The following is an 11,231-nucleotide window of genomic DNA, read 5'->3' on the forward strand; positions in this document are numbered from 1 at the left end:
TCTTCAGAAAGGGACTTTGTATGATCAGTACCGAGGACGGGATCTAAAGATGAATTCCTTTAGAGAAAGGGGATAAAAAAAAGTGGTGGTAATATCGGGCACACTAAATAAGCCACTTTATTTTGCCAGGACTAAGCTGCCCTGGGTGCTCCGTGCCTTGCCCTCCCAGCTCCAGGTGAGGGGAACACGGCCACTGAGGGTATCGCTGCAGAACCGGCCCGGCCCGGCCCCAGCTCCGCGTCTCCTCTGCCAACACCGGGCTGTCACACACCCGGACCCGGTCGCCCCTTCCCGCTCGTGTTGTCACCGCGCCCAGAGGGAAGATGCACAGAATGAGGCCCCGGGGGCCGCAGTGAGGTTGCGCTGCTGTCGCGATAAGCGCGGTGGCAATTCGGCCCTTACCGGTATCGCGCTTCCCGTTGGCTGCCGCGGCTCTGCAGGGCGCGACGTGGGGACAGAGCCCATCGGGGGGCTTCGCCCCGTCTGCGTCCCCCACCCTCCCCAACCTCGCGTTCCCTTTCCCTTTCCCTTCCATTCACAAGGCGATGGCTACAGACGCGGCTTGAATATTGACGTCTCTTCCCCCGACTGCTCCTCCGTTAACCCAATTACAGAATTCATCAAGAACTGCGTTGAATTATCTCTTTCCATACAGTATCAGCATTAGCCTAATTAAAAGCTATAATGTCTGATATAATGATTAAATCGTTAGCTCTGCTGTAGGGAAGCAATATTTTGTTTTCCCTTCAATTAGAAGCTGATTGAGGTTTTCAGAGCAGGTCAGCTGTGAAATTTGAATTATATGTGTGAGTACCGTGCACAGGGTGAGCCCCTACTCGAAAGCTCCAGAGCTTCTCCAAACGCTTTCACCAGGCGAGAAGCACAGAGACAACAAACCCTCCGGGGCTGGGGCCGACGGACCCCTGCGCTCGGGGCGAGGCGGAGGGCGAGAGACGCGCAGTGGCCGCCAGCAGACGGCGATCGCCGCCCGCTCCGGGCCGCCCCGCCCGGCCCCACCACCCCCTGCCCGTTGCTCGACCCCCCGACAGGGCGTCCCTCCGGCCATCCGCAGCCGCTGCGGGATGACATTTTCAATCTCTAATTTAATATGTTTATAACGGCGACTTCGCCTCTTTTAGCTCCCCTAGGACCGAGTGCCCAACATCCTCCTCCCTCTCCTGCGGGACTCCGGCCGTCAGGGAGAGCTCCCCCAAACCGCCGGCCGGCAGTGTGGAGGCGGGGAGCCCCCTCCCGTCGGGTCTCGCACCCCGGGATGGCCGCGGGGCAGCCCCGGTCACAGCGGGACACCCCGATGCCGGGTGCGCCGTCGGAGGGGCGTGGTCGCATCCTCGCCCCCGCCTCCCGCCACTTTTCCCCGCCGGCGCGGCTCAGCGCGCCCCGTCGGACGTCAGCGGTCGGCGCGCGCGCGCGCTATGCAAATCACCGCACGGCGGCGCGCCCCCATTGGCCGGCGGCTGGCGGGGGCGGGAGGGTTTGGCGCGCTGGCTGGCTGAATAGCTCCTCCCCGCCGGGCGGCGGCAGCGGGGCGGGCGGCAGCGCAGCGAATTGCGTTGCCCGGTGCGGCCGGGCTGGCTGGTTCCCCACCCCCACTTCGCCTCCGTTCCTCCTCCTCCTCCTCTTCCCTCCCGCTTTTTTTTTTTTTTTTTTTTTTGAGTTAACGTTTAAATAGTTTTTTTTTTCCCTTTTTTTTTTTTTTTCTTCCCCCTCTTTTTTTTTTTTTTTTTTTGGCGTGGCGGTGGGTTTTCCTCTCTCCCATCTCGCCGCGTTCACCTGCGATCAGTGGATGCAAGTCACACACGCTCCCTCCCTCCTCTCTCTGGAAGTTCGCAAAGAAGAAGAACAAAAAAAAAAAAAAAAAAAAAAAAAAAATAGATCTGTTAAGAGCAGGAGCGGGAGAGAGAGAGAGAGAGAGGAGGGGCGCGCCGAGTGCCGCAGAGCGCGGCAGGACGGGCACACGCCGGGCGCAGCACCGCCAAGCACCGCGCAGCCCCGCGCAGCCCCGCACCTGTTTGCGCGCCCCGCGCCCGGATCGGCCCCCCGGCAGAGGGAGGACGCCGGCAGCGCCGCCGTCGCCGCTCCTCGCATGTGCGGTGCCTCCCCGCCGCCCGGCGCCGGAGGGAACTGAGGAAGCCCCGTGAATGTACAGCATGATGATGGAGACGGACTTGCACTCGCCCGGCGGAGCCCCGGCGCCCGGCGGCGGCCTCTCGGGGCAGAGCGGCGCGGGAGGCGGCGGAGGCGGCGGCGGCGGCGGCGGGGGCAAAGCGGGGCAGGACCGCGTGAAGCGCCCCATGAACGCCTTCATGGTGTGGTCGAGGGGGCAGCGTCGGAAGATGGCCCAGGAGAACCCCAAGATGCACAACTCGGAGATCAGCAAGCGGCTGGGCGCCGAGTGGAAGGTGATGTCGGAGGCCGAGAAGCGGCCTTTCATCGACGAGGCGAAGCGGCTGCGGGCGCTGCACATGAAGGAGCACCCGGATTATAAATACCGGCCCCGGCGGAAGACCAAAACGCTGCTCAAGAAGGACAAGTACTCGCTGGCCGGAGGGCTGCTGGGCGCCGGCCCGGCCGCGGGCGGCCCTCCCGCCGTCGGCGTGGGCATGGGCGTCGGCGTGAGCCCCGGCGGCGTCGGGCAGCGGCTGGAGAGCCCCGGCGGGGCGGCGGGCGGCGGCTACGCGCACATGAACGGGTGGGCCAACGGCGCCTACCCGGGCTCGGTGGCGGCGGCGGCGGCGGCGGCGGCGATGATGCAGGAGGCGCAGCTCGCCTACGGGCAGCACCCGGGCGGCGGGGGGCACCCGCACCACCCGCACCCGCACCACCCTCACCACCCGCACAACCCGCAGCCCATGCACCGCTACGACATGGGCGCGCTGCAGTACAGCCCCATCTCCAACTCGCAGGGCTACGTGAGCGCTTCGCCCTCGGGCTACGGCGCGCTGCCCTACGGCTCTCAGCCCCACCAGAACTCGGCGGCCGCGGCGGCGGCTGCGGCGGCGGCGGCGGCCGCCTCGTCGGGCGCGCTGGGCGCGCTGGGCTCGCTCGTCAAATCGGAGCCCAGCGTGAGCCCGCCCGTCACCTCGCACTCGCGGGCCCCGTGCCCCGGGGACCTGCGGGAGATGATCAGTATGTACTTACCGGGCGGCGAGGGAGGCGACCCGGCGACCGCCGCCGCCCAGAGCCGCCTGCACTCCCTGCCCCAGCACTACCAGAGCGCCAGCACGGGGGTCAACGGCACCGTCCCCTTGACGCACATCTGAGCGGCCCCGGAGCTGACCCGGAGCGGAGCGGAGGGCCCCGGCCCGGGCCCCGCAGGACTGCGGCCCCGCCGCCGCCCCGCGCCCGCCGCCCCCCTTCGTTTATGCCTTTCATTCCGCTCCTTCCCGCCCTCCCCCTCCCTCCTTCCTTTTTGTTTTTGTTTTTCTTTTCTTTCTTTTTGTACAGAAATGTTTTGATGTTCTTGTAATAATAAATAATAATAATAATAATAACGAGAGAGAAAAAAAAAAAAAAGAAAGAAAGAAAGGTAACGGTGGCTTTACTGACCTTTTTTGTTTTTAGGAGGACCAGATCCCGGGACTAGTTTTAGACTGAACTTCTGTGTTTTATCGAGACTTTTTGTACAGTATTTATCATTCACCCCAGAGACACAGAGCGTTTATTTGCAAAAGAGGAGAGAGAGAGGATTAAAAAGAAAAAGAAAAAAAAAACACACACAAAAAAAAAAACAAACAAGAAAAAAAAAATAAACCAACAAAAAAGACGGCGACGTAAAGACAAAACCCATCGCCGCTGACACCCAAAGTTCGGGCGGTGCCAACTTGCGGGCTGCGCTTCGTCCCGCACCGCCTCACTGCAAACGGGAGCCGACGGGAAGCGGTGCTCGTTCCTTCCTCGCACACCCAAAAACAGCACCACAAGTTTTCCGTAGATATTCTCGCGTTTTTCGTTTCGGTTGGGTTCTTTTTGGTTACTTTATTTATACAGCTTCTTTTTTTTTCCTTCTTCTTCTTCCTTTCTTCCTGAGGCTGCGATGTTTATTTGACTTCTTATTTTATTTTATTTCCTGGGTTTTGTGTAACTTTGCTGTATCTGCATTGTTTCTGTTTGTTTTCCTCCCCTCTCCTCATTTTTTGTTTTGTTTTTGTTTTTTTGTTTTGGTTTTTGGTTTTTTTTTACATTATTTTTTGGTATCATCTCTTGTAAATGCATTGTGAAATAATTTTTATCTAGGCGTGACGAGGGAACCCAGACTGTACATAGTTTACTAAAAAGCCTTTCTGCTAAACAGAAAACCCGAAGGATGCGTTCCATTTTTGAGTTAAATAAATTGCAAAGCGGAAAAAGTCACCTGTTCTATTTTTTTAAGGAATAAAATAATAAGAATAATGATAATCATAATAAAAGTCAATGTTTTCCCACGGTGTGGCTGGAAAAAAAAAATACGGCCGGGAAAGATGGAAAGAGAGGAGAGAGACGGAAAGCGGAGCTGCGAACTGAGAGGAGCAGAGCCCCGAGGAGATACCGACTCTCCCGAAGCACGGGAAGCCTTTCCAGGGCTCTGCTCCTCCCGCCCGCCCCGAGCCCTGCGCTGAGCTCCGCCGGGGCCGCAGTGCTAAGGAACAGAGTGCACGGAGCATCCCCCGGCTGAATGCGGCCCCGGGTACTGGAGCGGCTTGTTGGATCGCGTTTGTCGGGGGGTTCGGTGAAGTCTGCCCGTGCTGTCGGGTTGTGCCTGTCGGTGTGTGCGCTTCTAAGTTTGTGTGAACTTCGTCTGGTGGCACTGACAGCGCTGAGCCCTGCGTTTGATGTCATTGCACGGGGAATAAATGTGTGAAATGAATTGTGGCGTGCTTAAGGGAAAGGAGAAACGGTGTTTCTGACACGCGGGGCGGATGCGCGGCCGCACCGGGCTGATGTCGTGTCTTAATAAGGGAGGATGAGTGCTTCATTCATCAGGGAGCGGGAGACTTCTTCATTCATCAGGGAGCGGGAGACTTTCTCCGGTTGATGAGAGTCGTTTCGGTCCGTGTTGTGTTTGACTGTGGTGCCGCCGTGACCATTGCACATTGAACTGCTCGGAGTCACTTCGATCATTCTGTTAAATGCCAAATTTCCCTAGCCGTCCACTGATTTCTAGCTAAGCAATAGGACTCCCCACCCCCGCCACCCTTCCCTTTCCTTATATTTCTTTTCCTTTCACTCTGAGCCTTCATCACGGCAGCTGTGAAGGGAGACGGTCAGAGCCCGCACATCGCAAGAACCCGCAGCCACGCGTGACCCCGCGCCGTGTCACTACGTACCCTTCGGCCACGCACCTGTTGCGCCGTTCGCCGAAGCGCATTGCGCGCAGTGAGGAACCTCATGCGCGGGGGGGTGGGTGCGTGCGCACAGTGCGGGGCCGCGCTGCCCCGACGGAGAGGGAGAGAGTAAGGCTGTGCCTCCGAGTGCGGGTGGTGGAAGCGTTGGGGTGGTCGGAGGGGAGAAGGAAAGGAGCGTTTGAGCATTTCCAAACAACGAGAGAGCTGAAGAAAGGGCTTGACGGAGGAATAGCGTGGAACTCAGCACGGAACTTTACACGCGCTTATTTTAACGCGCCTTTCTTCCTCTCTCCGCAATTTAGAGCTCTGTCCTCGCCTCGTGGCATACCCGCACCGCTGCCCCAATCTCGGCCGAACCCAAAGAAACTTCTGATGCGCTCGGCGTGCGCTGCAAAGCAATGTCGGTCTCTTTGCTAAGGTCAAAAACAAACAACCCCTCAAAACTTTAGAATCTATTTATTCCCGCTGCTTCTTACTTTGCCCGTTTGGTTTAACAGGAGTTAAACTTCCCACTCGGGCGTCCCAACAAAGTTAGAACACCTTGGCCATGCAGAGGAGGCGGTGAAACAGTTCAGCCCTCGGGCTTGTGCTGTGCGGGTTGTATGGAAGAGAATAATTGAATATGCAAAACTAAGAATAGGTCTGAACGATGTCTGGTTGAAGTACATTAGGTCTAAAATTGTATGAAATGTTCCCCCTATCACATGATTGACAGAGCTATTAACATCACCTATATGGAAGAATTAGAAAAAATAATTCATCTCATGTTCAGTACGATGCAGATCTAGTACTGAGGCGAAGGGCCGAGGGCTGCTCGGAGCCTGGGCTCGGGGTCAGCACCCCGCAGCCCCCGCGCTACGCCCTCGGCTCTGCGGGGCCTCTACCTCGGGAGGGCGGGAGAGGAGGGGTCGGGGGGCACCGAGCAGTGACGGTTCCGAACTTGGAGCCAAAGCACAAACTTGGCCTCAACTTCGCTGCTCCATCTCCAAAGATTCTTTCTTTTTTAGTTTTCGTATTTTTTTTTCTTTTTTTTTTCCTTATTTTCCCCCTCTTCTTTCTCTACTTCCCTCCTGTTTCCGTGGCACGGCTCCACTCTGCCCATGGCCCCGCAGCCCAGAACCTTTCGGAGCCCTGCTCTGCCCCGCGGCCGGGCCCGGCTCCTCCCACCCTCCCAGCTGCGCCAGCTGCGGGCAGCGTCGGGCCGCGGGCACGGGGGTGCGGGGGGGGGGGGGGGCGACGGGACTGTAGCTTTCTGAATCGTGAGTAAACGGCCACAGGAATAAATGAATAAGAGAAAAAAGGAAGAAAGAAGAAAGAAGAGAAGAGAAGAGAAGAGAAGAGAAGAGAAGAGAAGAGAAGAGAAGAGAAGAGAAGAGAAGAGAAGAGAAGAGAAGAGAAGAGAAGAGAAGAGAAGAGAAGAGAAGAGAAGAGAAGAGAAAAGAAGAGAGAAGAGAAGAGAAGAAAAGAGAAAAGAAAAGAAAAGAAAAAAAGAAAAGAAAAGAAAAGAAAAGAAAAGAAAAGAAAAGAAAAGAAAAGAAAAGAAAAGAAAAGCTCACAAACCACAGATCTGGACCCCCATCCTCTCCCGAATCCTTTCCTAGAGGCTATCCGACAATCCACCCCCCTCCTGCCCCACCACCCCCCGGCCCCTTTCCGTTCACCCCCTCCCTCGCCCCGCAGCATGTGGGAGAGCTCCATGGGGGAGGACGGCGTCCGAGGGTGTGTGCTGTGTGTATGAGGGGGCTTGGTGCTCTGCTTAGGGGTGTCCGGGCCCCTCCGGGCCCCCATACCCTTAAAGAAGGGAGCGGGATCCACTCTGGGTGCCGTCTGAAAGGCCGTAGATGCGCGGGGCGAGAGGAAGACAGGGAAGAAAGGAAAGAGAGGGTAGAGGGGGGGTGGGATGAGAGGGAGCAAAGAGCGGGGGAGGAGGAGGGCCGCTGTTTGGAGAGAGGGGGATTAGCGAGGAGAGCCCTGACCCTGAGATCAGCGGCCAGTCAAACCCGGTTACAATCACCCGGCGGAACCTCGACGACTCCCGCCGCAAGCCAGCCACCAGCCAAGCGGGAGCGAGAGAGGAGTCCCAGGGGGGCAAAGGGAGACGCCACGGCCCGGGGGGAGTTGGGGGGTCCCAGCGGGAGCCCTGCTGCCTCAGTTCGCGGTGCTGAGGGTCTCAGCAGCGGAGCGCTCCGGCAGTTGGGCCCTCACAGAGAGGAGGGGGGGGGGAGAGGCTGGCGAGGGTTGTGCAGGCGGAAGGGCCGGCGCCGGGGGGTTCCACGAAAAACAAGTGCGCTGCTGGCAGCCGGGAAAGGCCTCTCCGAACCCCCCGCGGGACTCTCCTCCGTGGGTCTCCCGGCGACGCCAGGGCCAGGCTCCAGCCATGCGCGCCGCCCGCACGCCCGAACCGGAGACCATCTGCTGCTGCACGGCCCGCCCCAGGCTGGGGATGGCCCCCCCGACGTGCGCGGAGCGGGTGGGCGCCTCCGTTCTGCTCCGCGCCCCGCGGGGCACCGGCGCCGCTGCGCAGCGCAAAGCGTATATAGCGGGCGGGGGAGGAACTTCACCAAGTTGTTTTGTTTTGTTTTGTTTTGGGGGGGGTGGAAGCAGCCCTTCCACCTGGCGGCATTTCTGTCCTTCTGGCTTCTCCAGAAGCGATGATGCTCCTTAGCTCCGAGCAGCACCTACGCCTGGAAACACACCTCGGGGCGGGGTGAAAAATAAGGGGAGCTGAAGTAGTAGGGGGTCCGGCCCGGCCCGGCCACTCCGTGCACACCCATAGGTCCGACTCTTACCCCGCTATGCCTCTGTCCAGCCATGCAAGGAGGAGCCGCGTCGTACGTGCAGCCCCGGCAGGGTGGGTGGCTCTGCCCTCTGTGCCCGTGAGCACAGCAGCGGGGGACCCGGAGGGGCAGATGTGGCTGGATGGAGGGTGCTCTCGGCGAGAATGGAAGGAAAGGAGACTGTTACATGGGGCGGGACAGTCTGCTGCTGGAGGAAACACCGCAAAAGTGAAAATGGGCAATGCAAAGTTTGGAGTTCTTGAGGAACCCTCCTGTAGAGGCAGTGCAACAAGTGCAGTTTTATCGCTGCATTGTCAAGGTGTTACGAGGTGCTTGCAGGGATCTGGGGGTCCTTTCTAGCCTTAAAAATGCCTAAAATCAGGGCAACTTTGATGCTGCACATGTAGGGTGTGCTGAAGTCAATAGGAGTTGATCTCTGTCCAGAGGTACAAAGAGTGAGAAAAAACCTCAGTCCTTAATGTGCTCTGAACTGGAGCAGCTGTCCACAGGAAGGCCACTGCTTCCTGGCCCTTGATGGAACTGGTATGGCTTGTGGGGACAGTCCTCAAGTCCCGGGCTTAAGGCCATGTGTAGCTTTGTGCCTCTTTCTTTTGGATAGAGCACTGCGCTGAAGGGAGGAGCCCTCAGCTAAGATTTGTTTGAAGAAAGTCATTCAGTGCTTAATGTGGCCTGTCAGCACAGCTTTGGGGGCAATATGCTTCATGCTCAGCAAAATCCCATTGTTCACGCTTTCACTCCGGGCATCTCTCACTGATGGGGAGGAGAAGTGTGCCACCATTCTTGGACAGAGGGACTGTCCTTCAGAGACCTTCACAGAGGGACAATGGTGTGAAGAGAAGAAGGAGAACATCTGGCAGCATTCAGACAATTGGGAAAGTGCTGGAGAGCTCAACGGGTGCAAGGGGTATGGCGTGGGCTGGGGCCGCGCGTGTGCCACTAGGGGAGAAGAGCTAACATCAGGAGGGGACATATAGTTTGCTAAGGCATAAAACTCTCCATAGCAACTGCGGACTGGTGGTGAACAAAGTCACTATACATCTGGGGCAGTATAATTTATCTGCCGGAGTAGGAGGAGAAGGAGGAATGAGGAGATGGGGATTTCCTACTTGAAACTGTCTCACACAAATTTCAGAAGCACTGGATTCAACTCTTATTTTTCCCTCTGAAGTGTATAGAAAGATTGTTTTGCTCAAACTGTTGAACAATGGGTAACTCACTTTCAGGCAAATCAGTAGAATGGAGGAGCAGACTTCAAGCTTTAAGCTGCCAGTGCTTAATGTGAGCATCCCAACCTTAGCCTCCAGGTACAGGAGCTCAAATTTAAGTGTCTTAAAGCAAACAAAATCCTCATCCAATGAAATAAGCCTCAAGCTCAGAAACAAGCTCAGAGATACCCAAATTGTAGCCTGCTCACACACAGGTTCACATCTTTACCTTTCCATGAACCTTGAGTAATCACTCAAGGGGACTCAGTGGGACCCGGTGATCCTTATGATCTCTTCCAACTCAGGATATTCTATGATTCTACGAACAGTCTGATCCACTGATCCACTCAGATTTTCACATTCACACACTTCTTCATTTTGCCTGTGCATAGCAGAAGGTAGAAAGAGGATTTGCTCTATTTTAGTTGTTTTGCTTTTTATTTTTTCATTATCTATCTTTGCTCCAGACTGCTATTCATGCTCACCATAGAGTAGGTGAGAACTGTGTGCGTCTCTTTGACACCTCTCCCTCCTTGCTCCCCATGTAAATAATATGAACACCAAAATGTTTATCCTTGCAGAGTAACCATGAACACATGTTCTTTCCAACTTGAAGAACGATGAAGAATAACAGATAAGAACATCATGTGTGAAACTCCTCCTACAGTAAATAGCTGCAGTGAGGGCAGATCCTGCACATTTTAGGATGAAAAGGTCAGGGGGAGAATTGTGCATCTCAGGTCCCAGAAAACTGCTGGAGGAAACCAAATCTGGTGAAAGAAATGAACGGGTGAACAAAGGATTTTGGGGCTCAGACAAATAAACTTTTGGAGATGTACTTCAAAATACCATAGGGTAAAGAAGGCGTATGGACATGAGTTCATTTGCTACATGGAGACTTCATTTTCCAAATCCTGGTATACCATCGTTACTTACATCTTGCAGAAGAACTAAGAACTAAAGGAAGAATACTCACCACACACTACCCCCAAGAAAATAACTGTCTGTTACAAGTTCTCTGTTAACAAATTCCCAGCAAGACCATGGAAGGTTCTATCAGCTCTGCTCCCAAAAAGTCTGTTTAGCAGAACAGCTCTTGAGTTGAACTGGGAAAGAGAGTGCACCAGGAGAATGATTTCCTGAATATTTTGCTTTGAATAGGCAGTGGCGAGGAGCAGCCATGCCTAATTTTCCAAAAAGTGAGATAACATTCTTCCATTTCTAGAAGTCACAAAGCCCCAAAACCAGATGAGTGAACGATCTCATTGTGATAAACATGACGCAGATATTTAAGATAAGGAAAGCAATGAAATGTCTTCATTGCAAACTACATCCTTGGGTGACCAAGACCGCTATTTGGAACAACAGATAGATACAATCTTCTTATTCAGTTGTCTCATGTAGTAGCTAGTCTAGGTAGATAAGCTAAATACGCTTATGCATTGCACAGATGTCAGAAAGGTTTTTTGAACACCCGAATTGGGTGTTCAGGTATTCGTAGTTATGATGAGTTCCAGTTTAGACAGTGGTATTTGTCACCTGCTATAGAGCAGCCTCAAATGCTGGCTGAAGAAAAGACACAATAGATGAAAAGTAAACTTTTTTCCATGGAAAGGAAGAAACTTCACTTTTATTGCTCTGTCCCTCAGGCACGTAGAATCATAGAATCATTTAAATTGGGAAGGACAGTTAAAGGTCATCTAGTCCATTTCCCCTGCCATGAACAGGGACACCTACAGCTCAGTCAGGTTGCTCAGAGCCCCATCCAGCCTGACCTTGTCTCCAGGGAAGGAGTATCCACCACATCTCTGGGCAACCCGTGCTGGTGCCTCACCACTCTTACTGTAAAAACTTTTTCCTTATATCCAATCTAAATTTCACCTCTT

General features: G+C 55.1%; 1 protein-coding gene and 1 long non-coding RNA gene across 3 annotated transcripts in view; both read left to right on the forward strand.

Moving 5' to 3' along the window:
* Positions 1-11,231, forward strand: part of LOC146762710 (uncharacterized) — a 480,249-nt gene that overhangs the window by 354,307 nt on the left and 114,711 nt on the right. The window lies entirely within an intron of this gene.
* SOX1 (SRY-box transcription factor 1) lies at positions 1,561-4,371 on the forward strand. Its single transcript, XM_015851457.3, has one exon. It carries the CDS (start codon positions 2,160-2,162, stop codon positions 3,279-3,281), a length of 1,122 nt encoding a protein of 373 aa, XP_015706943.2. The 5' UTR covers positions 1,561-2,159; the 3' UTR covers positions 3,282-4,371.

This window comes from Coturnix japonica, chromosome 1 (genome assembly GCF_054131305.1).
Source record: "Coturnix japonica strain WE chromosome 1, WE-NBRP24, whole genome shotgun sequence".
Lineage (NCBI taxonomy): Eukaryota > Metazoa > Chordata > Aves > Galliformes > Phasianidae > Coturnix > Coturnix japonica.